This window comes from Idiotropiscis lumnitzeri, chromosome 9 (genome assembly GCF_059441095.1).
Source record: "Idiotropiscis lumnitzeri isolate Australia: NSW breed Sydney's pygmy pipehorse chromosome 9, RoL_Ilum_1.0, whole genome shotgun sequence".
Taxonomy (NCBI): domain Eukaryota; kingdom Metazoa; phylum Chordata; class Actinopteri; order Syngnathiformes; family Syngnathidae; genus Idiotropiscis; species Idiotropiscis lumnitzeri.
The window spans coordinates 22,230,394-22,250,949 of NC_142399.1; the positions used below are offsets into that span (position 1 = coordinate 22,230,394).

General features: G+C 42.7%; 1 protein-coding gene across 1 annotated transcript in view; it reads right to left on the reverse strand.

The window, feature by feature from the left end:
- Positions 1–1,895: 1,895 nt before the first annotated feature.
- Positions 1,896–20,556, reverse strand: part of LOC148331441 (uncharacterized) — a 36,876-nt gene continuing 18,215 nt past the window's right edge. The window contains exon 2 of the mRNA XM_088304130.1: positions 1,896–4,047. Within this exon, the coding sequence (XP_088160256.1) occupies positions 3,431–4,047 (617 nt within the window). The 3' untranslated portion in view covers positions 1,896–3,430. The remainder of the gene's footprint in view (positions 4,048–20,556) is intronic.

Genomic DNA, 20,556 nt, shown 5'->3' on the forward strand with positions numbered 1-20,556 from the left:
CGATCTACCAGACACAGCTCTACTGGACTAACCCCGAATATGGTGATCTTTGGGCGTGAAATAACTGAACCAATTGACTTGGTAGTCGGTCCGCCCCCAGACAACGTTGATAACACTCCACCCGAGTATGTCATGCAGCTCAGGGAGCGATTGGAGCTTTCCCACCAACTAGCCCGTGACGTGCTCTGAAGGTCAAGTGAACGAGCTAAGAGGCAGTATGATAAGAACATTTGCCAAGCACTGTACAAAATTGGGGATGCAGTGTGGCACCTGGTCAAAGGGACCAAAAGAGTGAAGAATAAAGTCAAGAAGTTCTTACCTGCTTATGAGGGCCCCTACTTTGTTGTGGGTGTTTTGGATGACCTGGTCTACAGGATAAAAAGAAGTCCACGGTCCGGCGCCCAGGTGGTTCACCACGACAAGTTGAAGCCTTACCACGCCCGAACAACGCTGGACAACAATTGGGCACATCAGGATGCCGACTTCTGGGCTCCAATGGAGGTACAGTCCCCTCCTCTTGACTCTGACTCATCTGTTCCTGAAGTCGGCCCCCTCGACCTATTGGACACACCATCGGAGGCAGAGGATCCTGTTCCGGTAGAGGCTACTTCAGGCCGCCCCGACTCATCATTGCCTGCAGCAGAGGACAGCGGTCCCCCTTCTACACGTGGTGTTCCTCCTCAATTGGATGATATGGGGGCTGTATTCTCGCCCAGCAATCAGGCTGCGACTCATCGCTCTTCTTCTGCACCTGTGCAGATGCCTCGGAGGGCCCGCAGACCCCCAACATACTTTGGTGACTGGGTCCATCACTAATTGCTGAAGTTGCCTGAGGTAGGGTGTAGGCGGATCGCTGCCCTCCTCAGTGTTCGTGTTAAAAAAAAAAAAAAAAAAAAAAAAAAGTTCCAGATTGTTAATGCAATGTTGTAAACCAAAAGAGTTCCAGTAAATTGTAGTGTGTTATTTGTTTAATTATTTTTTATATTGCGTTTTGCACTTTTCGATAAAAAAAAAAAATGTTGCTTAGGGGTCTTTTTGCATGACGCGTTGTGGGGCGGTTGTAGTGTGGATGAAGCATTGTAGTATTGTCCTGGAGTGATGTTAAGGGTTTAATCATCATCCAGAGTGGGGGTAGTGTTACAGGCTCAGCCTGGGACAGCAAGGTGGCATGTGACGTGCATTGGGAGGCAGGAGGAAGGACCCGGATGTGTGCTTGCTTGTATGACAGAGGAGAGAATGAATGATCACAAAAATAAACCCCGTTGTGCTAAGCGAAGTGATCGTCGTCTATGTTTCCCACGCTGGTTCCTGTCAGTTCGCCCTCACCACGGTTAGGAGCTGAAAAGGCTGACGCATACCTGATCCGGAAGGTAACAATTGCATTGCGACCATACGCTCAGGAATAATTGTTCTAGTTGAGGTTTCTAAGGCACTTGCGGTCACATAAATGATTCTCATGTTGGTGATGTTGCTCTTGGAGCGTAAGAGGTCAGCACACATCCTTCAACCCGGCATATAGACCCAACTTTGCACACGTGTGATTTGGCTGGACCTTGAACTTTTGCATGGTTGCGGCGTTATAACAGGTCTACCTACAGGTGTCGCCGCTCGTGTCTCTGTTTCTAGTGCTGATCAGCAGGCTTTTTCTTTTCGTTCAAACATATCTATTTTTATGCTAATTTACATGCGTTGTGTACGCTAAAAACATCAAACCAGACACTACATAAGACAGACACAAAAGGAACACAAGGAAAAAACATGAATCTAAATTCCAAGAACAACAAACACAGACCATGGCATATAATGCATTTTAAGGTACAGAATGACAATTTTATGTTCTGCATTTCAAGAAAATAAAAATGTTTTTCCAACTATATGGCGTGATATTAGTGCAAATTCCAGGTCAATACACAGACACTGCACTCTACACTTGAGTAAATGTTAAGATAATACAAAAATAAGTAGTAAGCATACTAATGTAGTTTTTGGTATGCTTTGGAAATAGATTTGGAATAAATTGGAAATAGACAAATTCATCTTTTTCTATGGTCACTGACATTGAAAATGTTCAATAAGTAATCATGTTATAAGGCACATCAAGCCAAATGTGGATCCAATTTCAATGTACAAAATGTTAAGATACAGTAGCAAGAATATTCAATGATTTGTCTTTATTTTCCTAGCTCTTATTTTTGCATGCTGGGCACTAACAATTCAGGCCATAAGTATTTGCATTTGAACGGCCATGGGGTGAAAGTGATGGGAAGTGTCTTTCAAAGCAGGACATTAGTCAACTCATTAGCAAAATCTCGATTTAAGTTATTACCAGAGCTGGGCACTTGACCCTTTTTTGCCAGTCAGTCAACGACGGCCACAATCTAGCTAGCCTTCCGGCCTCGACCCTCTGGCCTTATTAAAAAAAATTGTCGGCCCCCAATTTTTGGTTGCCCATTTGTCCGTGAGCACATCACACGCCCGAGGGCCGATTCGTGGTCCAGACTAAAATCCATCACCGGCCGTTATTAATTGAACCATTTTTTTAAATTTGTCATCCCTCGCCCCACTGCTCCAAAACTGGACGTCCAGCTGGGGGTGGAGGGCCAGATCGTTCCGCCCCACGAATTGCCCAGCTCTTTTTGTGTTAGTAGAAATTAAGTTTTTCCAGAAGCTCATCCTACATTGTTTGTGCGTATGCGACTGTCCTAAGTTTGTTTGGAAAATAGGGACAGACTCAAGTATTTGTGTATGCTCGTTTAGTAAATGAGGACTATTGACTGCTAAGGTGTTTAATTATAAAAGTATCTAAAATTTCCAAATTCAGAAATTATATGCATCGTTAGTAGAAATTAAGTTTTTCCAGAAGCTCATCCTACATTGTTTGTGCGTATGCGACTGTCCTAAGTTTGTTTGCAGAATAGGGACAGACTCAAGTATTTGTGTATGCTCGTTTAGTAAATGAGGACTATTGACTGCTAAGGTGTTTAATTATAAAAGTATCTAAAATTTCCAAATTCAGAAATTTTATGCATCGTTACAAATCCATAGTCATTTTTAATGTCAAACACCTTTAATTAAATCTGATGTTTTCAGTCAAGTCAGATGTGTATAAAGATAGAGGCAAAAACAACAACAAATAAAAACAAAGACAAAGTCAAGATCCAAACACTTTTGGACCAAACTGTACAGTCTAGCCATTTTGGAACCATCCATAATACAGTCTGAGACCCAATGATGTATTAAAATATACACAACTAGAAAAAAAAGTGTTGACATAATGAACCCCAAATAATTATACAAAACATAACCTCAGGGCAACTGAAATAATTTCTATCAGAGAATTTGTATGTGCATAGCAATTCCACAAATCCGCTGTTCAGGGTTTCACAATACCGGTCCATTCATAACCGATTAAACCCTGGTTCCAACCATATTACGTAACATAATCCTCCTCGTCACTTGGTTCCGATTTGATGTCATGTAGTTGAGGAAGAGGAAAGTTTGGTGTTGTAGTTCTGGTACACACATACCACTCCTTAATGTTAGGCAACACAGTTATGGCTGGGTTGACTGACAGCTGACTCCTTCCTGGGGTCCTTTGAGTCTGCTGCTGTTGCTGCTGCTGCAGGGCAAGGTCACTCTTTAGTCCCGAAAGAGATAGGTCCAAAGGCATTGCCAATGGAGATGAACTTGCCTGTAGCTTGTGATTTAATTTGTTGGTTGTAGAATTGTCAAAGTCAAAATTTGTGTTTTTATTGCTCAATGATGGTGACAGGTGGTTAACTTTAAGGTCAAGTGGTTCAAGAAGAGGCTGAGGTCGTTGCTGTGGATGGATGGAGTCATATTGGTCAAAGGGTTCAGAGGCAGGTGATGATTTGATGTGGACTTTCATGTGCTTGCGTAAAGAGCTTGGATGCGTATAAGACTTGGAACAGCCCAGGGCCTTACAGTCATAGGGTTTTGAAGAACTGTGGACTTGTGAATGCTTCTTACGGTCACTGCTGTTGGCAAAGCGTCGCTCACAAAACTCACACTGGAATGGTTTCTCACCTGCAACACAAACAAAACTCACAATCATATCTTCAATGAGCCCAAAGTAAAACAGATGACATGGACTTTATTGTTCTGAATAGGACTTAGTGTGTGTCAAAACTGAATTATTTAAGACCATACCAATTCTATTCCTATTTCTAAGGTTATGGGGACCCTCAATGACGCGTGCCTAGTGTTCCGGCCTGCACCCATGGGGCCCGGCTGGGCACAGCCCAAGGAGGTACCATAGGTACTCCTACCCATGGTCTTAACACCTGTAGGAGGAGTCAAGGTCAGCTGCATAGTGAGCTGCTTGGGAGTGCAGGCAGGAACCTTAGTGTTCCAACTGCGAGCTACAGAAGGAAGCTCTAGGACGTGGATTCTGATAATCAGAAGTCAGAGATGGCGTGCCAAGTCAAGATGTTCTAACTAGATATAGTCATGCTCGAATCGGAACACTGATTGGACTCTGGCACCTGTTCTCTTGAGAAGGGCTGGACTCGCTTCCACACTGGAGTGGCCTCTGGTGATTAGCACTTAGCTAGGGTGGACATACTTATTGCCCCTCGGCTCAGTGTCTGTATGTTGGGATTCATCCCAGGAGAAAGGAGGTGAGTGTTCTGACTTTTTTGTGCCCATGCACCAAACATCGGCTCTGCGTATCCATGCTTTTAAGAGTCCTTGGAGAGGATGCTGGATAGCGCTCCCGCTGAGGATTCTCTCATTCTATTGGGGGACTTCAATGCTGAACGTGGGCAATAAATGATGTAAGATCTGGAAGGCCGTGATTGGGAAGATCTGATTTGGGGATTTGGTACTTCTGAGATGGTTTTAGCAGGCAAAGCAGAATGCAGGTTTGGTGGTTGCTGAGGAAAAAAAATAAAGGCATTAGGGGAGTTCGTGGGACTATAAAGAAGTACCTCAGTAAGTTTTCAAGGAAATTCTAATCCATCAATCCGGAGTCTCGGTGGGGGGGGGCAGTGCACTATCAAAATAGTAGGGATGGGATGCTGCTGACTTTAACTAGGGATGTTCGAAGTCGGTAAGGGGGAATACTTCATAGACCTCTTTAAGTTCACCTTTCTATGAAGAAAGGGAGTCCAGAGACTCTGAGCTAAGCTCTTCTCTTGCTTAGGTTGAGGTCACCAGAGTGGTTAAAACCCCTCTATGGTAAGGTTTAATCAGGGATTCTGAGAAGAGGGTCGGTCAAGAAGTCAAGTCTCAGATTCAGAGGGAAGAGTGTAGTTTTCATTCAGGCAGTGGAACAGTGGAGCAGCTCTACACTAGTGTTGTCACGATTACCAAAGTTTTGACTTTGAATGAATACCTGCATAAAATACCTTAATACAGGTACTCAAAAAATACAAACATCAAATTTATTTTATTTGTATGAGTAAAGATATATTATTAGTAAACCGAATACAATATATTTTGAACATGTTCAAAACAATTGAACATTAAACATTTAACACTTTTCACACACTGCTGATATTTTTAGTGATATACAGAACTGTATATAAGTATTAGGGCACCAAATGATTTGATGTTTATTAGTTCATCCTTTTGGCAGTATAAACCCTCATTGAAATTTAACGTTTGACACCGCAGCCAATAATACAAGGAAAACATGCAGATTGGGTGGATGGAAGCCTAAAGATTTGACTATGTAATGTAAAATATGTGAGCAGATGGACCATTAATCGGCCGGCCGATTAATTTGGCCATTTATTGACTTTATAATGTTGGCCAAAAGGCAGATGCTGGATGTTTTTACAGTTATGTACTGTAACCATTTACAGCAGTTATACACAATTAACACGTTATAACACATCACTCTATACAATAACATTTTATCCTGGAATATATAAAATGAAATTTGCTGATAAGATGCATGGTGCATATGGGCATGGTCATTGAACACAAAGTGATGCATTGGTTAGGGATTATGCATTATATATTTTTTTAATTAATCAGTTGATTAATCGGTAATAGTTTTTTTCTGCCAAAAATTGACATCCACATTCACAGAGCCTCAAACAATTCATATCAGTCGGTCCCTAGATTTCCCCCGCATTTTATTTATTGGATATGAACTTTTATAGATTGTTTCGAAGTCCACCGCTGAGATATGTGTTGTTATTAACATTGATTTAACATTGATGGAGCATTTACTGTGTTTGCTTGAAATGGCCTTTCTTTGAATGCACCTCTTGTTTTGCTTGAGTATATTGCATCATAATTTATTTACGATAAGGCAAGTATTCATGTACAAGCATTACATGTTGCATGGCAGGAGTGATCCACTCACATTTGCACACACAATAAACACGCCAATAAACACAAAGCAATCACTTTATAGTTGGAGACCCAACCTATCGTATACGATGTGTTAACAGTATTTATTATTTCCCACGAACTTGTGGATGTCACCAAAATGCAGTGAGTGGGAATGTACTGTATAGCATATGCGCCTCAGTAAATTGGGGTGATCGACAAAGCGGGGTCAAATGTGCACACACAGTCCTTTTTAACCAGGAAATTGCAAAAATTGAAAGTGGGAAAGTACTCACCCAGACCCGTATATTTATTTATTTATTTACAGAATAATTGTTTATCCTGAGGCCAGTCACAGACTGGTTTCTGCATTGTGTGTGGCAGTGGCCACGCTGACCACCACCCGATGATGAGTAATTGCTGACGGCGACCAAAAGTGTGGAGCAATACTGAGGTTGACCTCATTTAAATTATGGTTGGAAGTGTCAGCCCTGGCCCAATGCCATTTAGCGCATATTGGGCTCTATTTTCATTTCTAGCGAAAACCCAGCGCAAAGCACAGTGTAACTATACGTATGGATGGACCTTGCTTTCTTGTGGTGTTTTGCAATAAAAAGCTTTTCCTTCTGGCTCAGATCCCTCTTCACCACAACGGACCGATACAGTGTGCACCACAACAGATGCTGCACCAATCCGCTCGTCGATGTACTGCTAAATCGTTCCCTCACTCGTGAACAAGACCCCAAGATTGAAATACTCAACTTAGGACAGGATCTCTTCCTGGATCTAGAGAGGGCACTCCACACATTTTCCGACTGAGGACCATGGTCTCAGATTTGGAGGTGCTGGTTTTCATGCCAACCACTTCACTCTCGGCTGTGAACCGCTCCAGCGAGAGTTGAACATCGAAGGTAGAAAAAGCTAACAGTATCACATGAGCTGTAATACTGAGACCACCAAACCAGACGCAACACTTCGGCTAACCCTAGAAATTCTGCCCATAAAAGTTATGATCAGAATTAGTGAAAAAGGCCAGTCTTGGCGGAGTTCAATGCTCACTGGAAATGAGTTATTTACTGCCGGCAATGCAGATCCAACTCTGACACCGGTTGTACAGGGATCCAATTGCCTGTACTAGAGTGTCTGATACACTCCAAGATCCCTCCCGGTACACAGGTAAACACCTTCTCCAAGTCCACAACGCACATGTAGACTGGTTGAGCAAACTCCCAAACACCCTCAAGTACCCTATCAAGGGTATATCACTGGTCCACGGTAAGGAAGAAAACCAGACTGCGCCGCCTGAATCCGAGAGTCAACTTTCTGATGAACACTCCTCTACTGCACACCTGAATAGACCTTACAAGGTAGGCTGAGGAGTGTGATCCCCTATAGTTGGTTAGTTTTTCCTAAAAAGGAGAACCACCACCCCAGTCTGCCAATGCAGAGACATTGCAATGTTGCAAAGGCGTGTCAACCAGGACACCCCTACAACATCAAGAGCCTTTAGAAACTCTGGGTGGAGCTTTTTAACCACCTCGGTGACCTTAACCCCAGAAATAGGAAAGCCCACATCAGTGACCCCAGACTCGGCTTCCTCATAGAAAAGCATGTTGAGGAAGTCAAAGTATTCTCTCCACTGATTCACAACGTCCCTTGTTGAGGTCAGCAGCACCCCATCCCTACTATGTGCAATGTTGACGTTGCACTGCTTCCCCCTCCTGAGATGCCAGATGAAGTTTTTTTTTAAGCTGTCCGCAAGTTATTCTCCATGACCTTTTGCCTTGGTGACCACTAAAGCTGTATACTCAGCCAGTCGGTTCCCATCAGTTACCTCTGGAGTCCCACAGGCCAAAAAGGCCAAACAGCCCTCTTTCGTGTGCTTGACGACATCCCTCACTGTTGGTGTCCAGCAATAGGTTCGGGGGTAGCAGCAACTTCAGTCACCGACCATCTTACGGCAACCGCTCCGGTTGGCTGCCGCAACAATGGATTCAAGGAACATGGTCCACTCTGACTCAATGTCCGCCACCTCCTCCAGGACATAGGCGAAGGTGGGAGTTGAAACTGTTTCTCACAAGGGATTCTGCCAGACGTTCCCAGCAAACCCTCACAATACACTGCCAGGTCGGTAGGAGTGTCATCCAAATCAAAGGAACACTTGACGCCATTTGGCATTTTTACAGCAAACAAGTCCAACACAGCTCCGCCTCTCTAAGTAAGTTATAAGTATGCGCACACGTGCTTGAAACTTCTTTGTCTTGCACACCAGCTGAAGGTCATTACCTGCCAGAGAGGTGACATTTCATGTCCCTAGAGCTGCTTCTGTACCTGGGCATCAGACCACCAAGGTCCATGCCATTGGCCGCTGCCGAGCTCATGTCGCGTATCAGATGCAGATACATATTTATCAAAAGAAATGGAATACTCAATTTAACTATTTATTTATTTGTTTATACTCCTTTAATAAAAAACAACTTTTTAAATAAAACAAAGTGTTAAACAAATATCTCATTCTCAGATTTGATCTGAAGACTATCAATGTTGGCTTATTTGTTGAGCGCACAGCGCCCCTCTATTCAACCAATGTGAAAGACAGGCAACCAGTGAAAATCACTGCCATATGGGCTGCCATCTCAGGTGAAGTAGTTAAGATCTTCAATAAAATATATAGCAGACTAAAGAGGAATCAGGCAATGTGAACCTCTAACATCATGCTCCTGTGTTAGGTTAAGTAGTTTTACTCAAGATTTTGATATCACCCAATGCTAAATGCATGATGTCTTTTTTTTCTCCAGTTAATCCCCTAGTCCTTCCTGTTTAAGGGAATCATCTTCCTCCCACAGCACAGAATATATACCTTGACAGGCTGCAAAGAGTATCTTGGAGGAGGAAAGCTACTCTTTCCGACAGCAGCCATCATTGACACTTTTCTGTTGCTTCCTACAAATGCTTCTGGGAACTAAATCAACACCTATGGATTCAGACAAAGTCCACTGCCACCAATGGACGGTACTGTAAAATAGTTGACAAAAATTATCCAGATTCCTAGGAACATAGGGTACCATCCATTTATTATTAGTTGCTGCTGGAGCCTATCCCAGTTATCTTCGGGCAGATTCTCGGTACACGTTTATGACTCTGGTTACAGGTACGGAAACTTTTCTACACATTTGTGGATTGAAATACGCATTTGTAAATAGTTTTGCTACAATAATGGCTCCATAGAAGACGAGCTTTGCCAGGTCAAGAAGACAGCGCTGAGGTTACCCAGGTTGTTAGACCAACTGGAGCAATGGATTAAAGAACAGATTAAAGATCAAAGAACAGCCGGAAGAAGCGTCTCTACAGTCAATATTCGACAGAGGGCACTAACGCTTGCAAAAGAAATGAAAATCAAGGAACCCCATTGTGGTGCTTTTGCTTTATTATGAAACGGCGCCGTCTATCCATCTGGGCAAAGACGACTGTAGCGCAGCAACCTCCGGCGGATTCCAAAGAAATAGTGGCTTCCCCTTGTACTGCAGTAAAAAGATTCCTGACAAACACATCCAGTTCAACAACATTGCCAACAAGGAAGAGGGGCCCCTCACTTTCGACATCCCGGTCGAAATTCATGCTTTACTGTTGTGCTAGGTTACCATGGTAATGGACAGGAACTGCCACCTGTGGTGATTTTTAAGAGAAAGACGCTGTTATGTTAATGTATAATTTAGTTATGTAAGAGAGAGAGGGTGACTTACTTCTCGACTTTACTCTGCTGATGTTCAACTTGCGTTCCCACACTAATCACGACATCTCTCCAACCAGTCATCTGATTGGCCGTGACATCAATAATATTAATTTTAATGGGTTAGATTAACCTTTACACAGATGCTGTCCAGAGCACACCACTCACGATATCTCTCTAACCAGCTATCTGATTGGCTGAGACATTAACATTAATTGGTGTTCTTATTTCCCACTAATTTACATTACACCATATGGAAAGTGCTTTGTTATAGCTGGTATGTAATTCACTATATAAATAAAGTTGTATTGTATTGTATTGTATTCTTTAATACACTTAATCCCAACATAGAGGCATAAACTCAAATGTGCAAAACCGGCTGTAAAAAGTGTCAAACGATGGACTGATAAAGTCAAGCTGGCACTACAGGAATGTTTGGACTGCTTGACTGGGGTGTCTTTGAAACTTCAACTGTAAGCCTGGCTGAATACACGGACCCAATAGCATATATCAGTTTTTGTGAGGGCATTTGTGTATCAATAAAGACCTTCTGCTCATTCAGCAGTAACAAGTCATGGTTCACTGCCAGACTCAGTCAACTTAGAAAAACCGAAAGAGGCCACTTTTAGAAGCGGAGACAGGGCACTGAACAAACTGCCCCAAAACCAGATGACAAAGGAAATTACCATTGCAAAAAGAAGATACGCAGAAAGGCTGAAAAAAATGATTTCTGCTAACAAACCTGCAACCGTGTGGAATGGCCTGAAATCAGTTACAAACTACAGGGACCATGCCCTCAGGCATTGAAAAATAAGAGACTGGCTGGCGATCTGAACATGTTCAGAGGTGAAGCTGGGGGGTGGGGGATGTTGACATCAGGAATGGAGGGGTTGAATGTAGTATTCGAAACAAGAGTGCGAGGTGTTGCAACCTTGTCCATAAAAAACTGCAAAAATCTATTACACATTTCAGGGGACGAGTCTGTGCAATATGGCTGACGGGGTTTAAGTGCAGAATCGATAGTTTGAAATAGAGTTTGCGGATTATGACAATTTGCCTGAAAAAAATGGACAAGTACTCACTCTTTGACTCTTTCACCTTGTTTTGATAACTGTGCCAGCAGTCTTTTAGAATTTTTTTCCACCTGCGTTCAGCTTTGCGGCATTCTTGTTTAGCTGCACAAGTTCTTAGATTATTCTCCGGTCTTACTTTTGGCTGCATAATTTTAAATGGAGCCACAGAATCCAACAAGTAGCTGCAACGTGTCATGGGAGGGCCTCTGTCCCACGGATCAATGTGTGCCCGAGCACATTGCCTGCTTCCCTCAGCCATTGGCGCCTCCGAATAGTTTTCATAGGGGTGGCCAGATGGGGTGGCAAACCAAAAATAAAAGCCAGAATTTTATTCTGCTGTTGAGGTAAACCGAATCAAACTGAGAAAGACACGCCTCCTTATATACTATGGTTTATTATGTTATATTTAATGTTACTAATGATTTAATGTGCATCGTCCATAACAGTCAACATTTCGCAACAATTCTGTTTTATAGTGTTATGTTTATACAGTATTAAGCAAAAGGTGTACATTTAACAAAACAATTACTGAGGAAAAGCTGGTGCTGGCAGATTCAAATAAAAGCAAGTACAGGAACAATCATCTATTCATAATCAATTCATATAATGTACATATATACACATATATATCTTCAGAAATTTAGTCCCCACCTACCAACGACACATTTCCATGTCTTACGTTAATTTTTACGCCAGAGTGAACAGGAGGGACTCATGCAGCTTCTGACTGAAGGAAACGCCTTGACAAAAATGTTATTTAAAAAAGGGTCAACAGGTGGCGACAAGATCCGCCAGAAATCACACTGCGTCAGGCCAGCCTCCACTCGCAAAGACGAAGCAATCCTATAGGGTTAATTAATCCAAGCAAGACATCCGCGAGTGAGTTGCTCCGTGTCAAACGATGACGCTTCGTTCATCGAACAAACAAGAGAAGCAGCCGTTGAGTGATAGTCGGTGTGGTTTATGTGGCTCACGGGTCGTTTCGCCTGAGACATGCATCAGACGATGAAGTGTACTAAAACCACTGCTGCTCATGTCACTTTACTGTAAAATGGATGCTCGGCAATGATCTGATCCCTGCCTCCCTCCACAGTGGTTTCAAACGGGGTGTGTGGGGGTGTGTGTGTGTGTGTGTGTGCGTGCGTGAGAGAAAGAGAAAGATGTCAATCTGTAGTAACAATGAAAAAAATAATACATGCAGGCACATGGACTGGTGTATGTAGTTCAGTTCAGCAGTGCAATAGTTTTGTGTTGTGAAAATAAACCTATTTTTGCGATGTTTATGCCATTTTCTAGAAGGAACTTAGATCTTTGAGCTGTCACAATTGCAAGAATTGTAGGGTCAAAACGGAAATTATGCTTGGAATGCATGCTTTAAAAAAAAAAATCTGGCGCCACTCCTCGACAACACAAGTTTAGGACTCATATTCAGAGACACAAAAGACAAGAATGTTGAGTGAACACTGTATCGGCAAAGGTAGGCCCCACATTGTCTCCCTATACATTACGATGACGGCGCTGAAGAAAGCGGACACAGAGACTGTGATTGATTAAGTCATCCGAGCTGAACAGATTATCACGGCACTTAGAAGCGCGGCTGAAGCGACGAGCGAAGGATTGATGATAGCAATGATTATTAGAGGGCTACCATATAAGCCGTTCACGTTAATGGTGACGCATGCCTCAATGGATGTTTCGCTGGGGAGTTCAAGGCCAAATTACGGAACTTCGAGGCATCGGAAGACACCGGAGAAAGAGTGCTGAAAGCACGGGCGGCGCAAAAGAAGAAAAGCAGACCGCCGACGGAGCTGGCGTGTTGGCGATGCGGCGAAAAGGGTAAAGATGACTGCTCAAAGACTGTTTGGTGTAGTTTCTGTAAACACACGGGACACGCGGACAAAGCATGCCGGAAGAAACGCGGACAGAGCGCCCGGTAGGCGTGCGTCCAAAAAGGCGGCAGCAGCCATGAAATGCAACATGATGGCGCCAGGAGAGCAACCAGCGGTAAGGATTACTCCTTCAGGACGGAGACTGAGGATACCAGCTGGACAGCACAGCAATTGCAACAAAAGGGACTGATTTTGGACACTGGTGCATCGTCCCACATTATGAACGACAAAAGACGGTGGAGAAACACAGCATGGAGCTAGCAGATGGGAAACGTGTTTTTGGGCTGGCACACGGCAAGGGAGATGCACAGGTATGTCTAATAGACAGTAAGGGGCGTCAGTGTAAAGTCACGTTAAAGAACGCCCTCTATAGCAAATCCTTCCCTCAATAACTGTTTTCCGTGAAGTCAGCTACGGCTAACGGTGCCGAAGTGTTCTTCAAGGAAGGTTAAGACGTTCTTACGACGCCTGATGGTACAATATTTGACATTATTTATAACACAATGCACTACTTGAAAACAGAGTGTGATGAAAATGATGTGTGTAAAGTCAGCCATGATGTCCAGACATGGCACAAGATAATGGGGCACTGCAACTATGAGGATATATTGAAATTGCAGAATGTAACAGTAGGCATGCACATTAATGGTGCGAAACACAAGCCTGATAAAGAGTGTGACGTATGCATAAAAGGGAAGTTAGCCCAAACGAGAAACCAAAATCCAACTGACAAGGTAAAGACACCACTAGAACTGGTAAACACAGATTTAGCTGGTCCGATAAGCAACAAATCCATTGATGGTTTAAAGTATGTGCAATCTTTTACAGATGTGTAAACAGGTGCAGTGTTTGTTTATTTTTTGAAAACAAAGAGTGATGTTCTTCAAGCTACAGAGAAGTTCTTATCTGATGTAGCACCTTATGACACTGAAATGCATAGGGTTAGACAATGGAACCGAGTTCACAAACAGAGACTTTAAGACACTGCTACGAAAGAACAAGATTAGACATGAATACACCTGTTCTTATAACCCACATCAGAATGAGGTAGCTGAGAGGGAATGGCGTACTCTTTTTGAGATGGCCAGGTGTAAGCTTATTGACTGCAACTTACCAAAGAGCCCGTGGCACTATGCTGTTCAGGAGGCAGAATATTAGACAAGAAATCAGTGTTTTAATAAGTATACAGGCACCACACCATACACAGCACTGTCAGGAACAATGTGTAATTTATCAAGGATGCACAAATTTGGGTCAATATGCTATTCATATCAACAAGACGGGTAAACTAGACTCTCTGTGTAAAAAAGGACACTTTGTTGGGCACGACAAAGGCAGTCCAGCCTTTCTAGTTTATTTTCCTAGCAAGGGAAAAGTGCAAAAGCACAGACTTGTAAAGTTTGTCACCAAGACAACGTGTGAAAATGAAACGCAGACTTATGAGTTAGAACTGGAACCTAGAGTGAGTTGTGAAGTCAAAGACAACCCGAGCACGGACATGGTGGTTCAAACCTACCGAAAGACGATGATGACAAGTCAAGTCAATTAAATTTTATTTGTATAGCCCTTAATCACAGACAGTCTCAAAGGGCTTTACATAACCACAATCGACATCCCCGATCTTAACCCCCAGGAGGGCAAGGAAAAACTCAAAAAACCTCATTAGGGGAAAAGTGAGAAACCTTGAGAAGGGACCACAGATGGGGGAATCCCCCTTCCAGGATGACCAGGCTGCAATGGATGCCAACTAGGCAACATTTGACACATACAATGATGCTATGCAATAATAGATGAGATAATGTGAGAGTCAATTGAATGAAGTGCTGCAGGAAGATGACTTCAGTGGAGTGGGTCCTCATCCAGGGCTGTAATATCCATGGCAGCATATCACCCTAAAGCACGCTAAAGGGACACCACAGGTCCCAAGCAGTGGGAGATATCCTACCCGAGAACGTTGACCACCGGGTTATCTAAAAGATTATACTCAAGACATCAGTGAGGAGGATTACAGTACACTCGTGAGCATAGACTACTGCTGCAGAGTAATGTGCAATATTCCCCAAAACTTTAAAGAGGCCATAACATCAACTGAGTCAGAAAAATGGAAGAAAGCAATGGATGAGGGGATGAAGTCCTTAGAGGACATCCAGACTTTAACTTTGACTAAATTGCCAGATGGCAGAGAGACAATGGGAGGAAAGTGGATCCATTCTATCAAGGAAGGCAGTGATGGATGTGAGACGTACAACGCAGGAATAGACTATGGTGAAACATTGTCACCGACAGCAAATCTGACTAGTGTACGGTAGGTAATGCAAAAGTTTGCCCAGGATGACTTAATATTACACCAAATGGACTTAAAAACAGCTTATTTGCACGCACCCATTGATAGAGAAATATACATGGAACAACCTGAGGGTTATGAGAAAGGAAGAGATGGGCTAGTGTGTAAGTTGGAGAAGTCCATTTACGGCCTAAAACAATCTGTTACAATTTAATACTTCACAAATACCAAACCAAGAACAAATTCATCCGGAACCCAGTAGACCACTGTGTATGCACGAAAAAGTCTAAAGTAGAAGGGAAAGTAATAATTGTTATCTGGGTGGATGACCTTATCATTGCTGCCAATAACGCAAGTGGCTTAGAGCAAATGAAGAGCATGCTCTCCACCAAGTTAAAATGAAGGACCTAGGCATGTTAAAAAATTTTCTTGGCATGGTCTTCAGCCAGTCGGAAGGCTGTGTCAAAAAAATATGTGGAAAAGATCCTTAACCGTTTTGACATCCAAATGTGTAGAAAATGGAAAACACCCTGCGAACAAAAACTGGACTACACTGAAGATGCGCCTAGAATGACTAATGTAAAAATGTATTGAGAAGTGGTTGGCAGTCTCATATACTTGGCCACCTGCACACTCCCTGATCTATGTTTTGGGGTGAGCCGACTATCGCAACATTTTTCTGAACCCACAGATGAGCACTGGATCACGGTCAAACATGTCTTGCGTTATCTCAGGGGTACAACCGACAGACAGCTCTGTTTCAGAAAGAGCAGTGAGGATCTAGGCCAGGGGTCTTCAAACCTGTTCCTCGAGGGCCGGTGTCCTACCCGTTTTCCATCTCTCACTGGTGCAACACACCTGAACGATCGTTATCTAGCTTTTGTAGTCCTTGCTGATTAACTGATCATTTGAATCAGCTGTGTTGCAGCAGAGAGAGATGGAAAACCTGCAGGACACCGGCCCTCGAGGAACAGGATTGAGGACCCCTGGTCTAGGCCTTCGAGCTTACAGTGATGCAGATTGGGCGTCAGACGCCACTGACAGACACAGTACCACGGGGTATTGTGTGAATATGTGTAATGACAGTGCACTGGTCTCATGGAGGACCAAGAAACAACAAACAGTAGCACTATCTATGTGTGAGGCAGAATATGTGGCTTTAGCCCTAACAATACAGGAGTGTATTTATTTGGAACAACTATTGAAAGGTATTGATGACTATGTGTACACGAAAACTGTCATTTATGGGGACAATCAAGTGTGTACAGGCAGAGGTGTAAACATGTGGACATCAAATATCATTTCATTAGATCCATCATAAAAGATAAGAAGATGATACTTGTTTACTGTCAAATGACATGTAAAGGATAATGTAAATGGCAGTCAATTTAAAACTGAACAAAGGGTAGACTGCTCGGAGCCACTTTTGTGATCCTGGCATGGAAGTCCATTGTTTCAGAGGGGTCTCGTTCACACCTCCTGTGGTGCAGCTGTGATCCAATCTTCCTGCATTCCTCTCCTGAGGGTCTGGTCATTAGCATGGTCTAAACTTCGGTTACACTTAAAGGATTTCATACTTTTGACTATTAAAGGAATATAAGAGTTTGAGCTTAACATAGTTCATTAGATGTTGGTGCATCCAATGTATGAAAATGTGATATTGTAAAATGCTGAGAGTGTGATTGGTGGAGCGAAACTGGTTGCGGGGGTTGTGCAGGAATGGAATGTTTTAGAAGCAGATGGTGCTGAGCGAGACGAGATGACTCCGGGACCAGTGGACGAAGGAGAGGCCATCGGGGGATAGCACAAGCAGGAGGAGTCGCCACGGGATTCGGCGGGAGAAGAAAGACCAATGAGAACAAGCTAAAGTTAACTGCAGGATACACATAGCCAATAGAATCATGCCAGGATGCCTTTGTCTCTGTGCCATTTGCATATTGTATAGTATGAATCATTACTGGGCAACTCGGGGGTAAACACATTCGCTGGTGGCAAGAGAGGTGTAGAGTTGTATTGAGAGGGACCCGAGACCCAGGTGCCATGTAGAAAATCTGTATTGGGAATAAATCCACTTTGTGCGTGAAAATGCCGGCTTCCTGATACCTTTCTATTGCAGAACGAGCGCGCATATTGTTGGATGAGTGAGAGTTGGGTAAGGTCGCAAATTGGAGTCAGATTACTTATTTGAGTTTACATTGGGTTAAAGTTAAATTCTAACATTGATATAAAGATAAATTCCAACACATGGCAGCAGATGTTATGACAATCCTGTTACCAAATCTAAATTGAAGAAATTTACAGGGGTCATGTTTGGCATATAAATATTTGACATTCAAATGCCATGTTATTTGTTTTTCTTTATATGTCTTTGTGAAAGTTGGACAGTATACAAGTCATTCATAAGTGGGAGTGTTGAGTGTTATTGTATGACTGCTTGTTACTGTAATGTGCTTATTTGCCACAAGGGGTGCTGTCGCTGACAGATGATGTTAACGTGTGATGTTAGGCAGGTGTTCACGCCTTATTTCTCTCTCTCTCTCTGCTTTTGGCTCTTGTGAAGAGCAGTTCGTGTGTGTTGCTGAAATAAACTACGCCAGTTGGCTAAAGAGAGAAGTTGTCTGCATATCAGAATTATTCTTCTGCTGCGACTTGGCATTAAGGTATAATCCTACGATGCCACATAACCGTGGATTTTATCATGGAGTCTTTTTTTTTTAATTTTTAACTCATTCACTGCTGTTGACAGGCAGTTATATCTATAGCATGAAACTGGGAAGACAGGCAGTGAATGAGTTAATGCCATGCGATCAACTGACACCCCATGGAATCAGACTTGTGCCAAAAAAGAATCGAGAATTTTTAAAATAAAAACAAACTAAACTAGTGTTGTTCTGACACTGATACCGGTATCGGTAACTGTGCCAATACCACCTTAAAATCTGGTATCAGTATTGACGAGTACCAACCACTATGGTCCCGATATTCTATTGACATCAACATTGGTATCATACTTTAAACGCAGCGAGCCGCACGCTGAGGGGAAATACGAGGCGAAGCCTTATCCATTGTATAGCGTTATTGGTCATGTGTCTACCTATGTCTAGTTTGGTGAAAAGGTCCATATTATGACACCTGTCCACATTGGAGGCAGTTGCTTGGGGGGGGACTTTGTTGTCTAGAGTCAGGAGTCTTGTGTCCCGAAGGGGATCGTGTTTGCTGGATTTTTGCCTCGTAACAGAAAAATATGTTGCTTTTGGTTTACACAGTACTTCGTTTCCTACTTTTATGGAGGAAAACATCATTCATTAAATCGTTTGTGTCCGGATATACTCATCTTTGTGTCCCGTCGAAGCTCGAGTTAGCGCTAGCATGCTAAAGTCATCGTTATAGTCCCGCAGGCTAAGTCCGCGAGCACGTCACAACCGCAATGCCGCGCACGGTTTGCCTTTATAAAACAAAGGGACCTAGATGACTAGGCGATACATATGATTGGACTCGATCAGGAAGGTATTGGCGAAAGCGGTACGTGCATGTATAGTGTTAAACTGTTCCTGCTTGCCACCTAACCATGGTCAGGAGACGCTCATATAGAGCACAGAGAGACAGGGATCGCACTGCAGTCTAGGGATGAACAATCAATTGTTTTGGGACCAAAATAACGACCTCAGACCACGTGTTTTCGAGATCATAAAAGCTGCAGGTTGTGTCCATGTCTACAAAGCCCGTCACGCCGTACTCATTAAAAAAAAAAAGCATTGCGATGTCGTGTGTCCCCCATGTAATTTATTTTGCCACTGCTTGAATGCACGGCGGCAATCTGTTTTGCGCCGCAGCAGTATGGACTTTATTTGTACTATATGCAAGTTCGTGCACAACAGCAGCCACGAGATGCATGATGACAAATAAACGAGCCCACTAACAAGTAGCATTTTAAACAAGGAGGCGAATGAGGGGTCGCTAAGTGTGCTAATCGCTAAAGTGAAATACAGATTCGACCCAAAATAAGTGCTTATGTGTACAGTCGACTTTAAAACAATCAATACGTATGAAGACAAAATAAGATGACGGCTACATTTGCAATTTTGCAGACGCTGTCAGACTGGAACACGTAAACGGACTACGTGATCATGACGATTAAATATTCATCGTCTCATCCATAATATTTTGCACCACAGAGTACTGAGTTACGAGATCTACACAATAAAAGGAATCCAAATTACATTTTTTAATATATTTAGCTATGGGACAATGATTTTATTGACATAATCTGACCTCTGTGTACAAAGATCGTGTACATTAGTATGAAATGTAAAACATTTGGGGGTTTAAAAAAAAAAAACATTTTCATACACACAATTACACATAAATATGCTTAAAATTTCAATCAAATGTAATCTTATGACCCAGTTTACATGAAAAAGAAAACCATAACTGATATAAAGTGATCAGAGCATGTATGTTGTGATGGTTAGGTGGTCATGTTGAAGATTTGACAGCCCTTGTGCGTATGGCGAATGAATAATTTTACATTAAAGTGAGTATGCAATTCTTTAGACTAGAATTACAAGAAAAATTGTGCTTATATTTTGACTTTTTAAAAATATCGGTAGATACTGCACAGTCAGTTAGCAGTATCGGGACCCAAAAAGTGTTATCGGAACTACACTGAACAAAACATTTTGAAGTGCAAACATAAGGGAGGGATGTTTACACGTTCTTGTTTCTCATTTGTGCTTACAGTCTTTCTCTCTCATGTCTTGGTTTCTTGTTTGCTCTTCTAAACCTTTTCTGTCTCGAGCCTTACGTATAGGTGGGGTTCAGGAGGAATGCTTTCTCATTGGCTGATTAATTTTTGAGTGACAACTTGGTGACCTGGACGTAGTAGATATTTCTATTTTGTCTAATGTCTAAGGTCCTTGCAGGAGGAATCCATCATAAGCGTCCTCTCGAGCCTGATTCAGCAAGCTTACAATTCAAATTTTCCACTTTGATAAAATCTATCGATCATATACTTTGGCAGTGTTGTATCAGGGTGTTTTGATGCTGTAACACACAGGTGTCCCGGAGGGCTGCTTTCCTGCATGTTTTCCATCTTTCTCGGCTGTAACACACCTGATTCAAACGAGCAGAATACTTCTCAGGCTCCTGCAGAGCTTGCTGATGAACTTATTTAAAGCAGGTGCGTTGCAGCCAAGACAGATTGAAAGCATGCAGGAAAGCGGCCCTTCAGGACTGGATCTTGACACCTATGCTGTAACATTATGCTAGTAACATGAT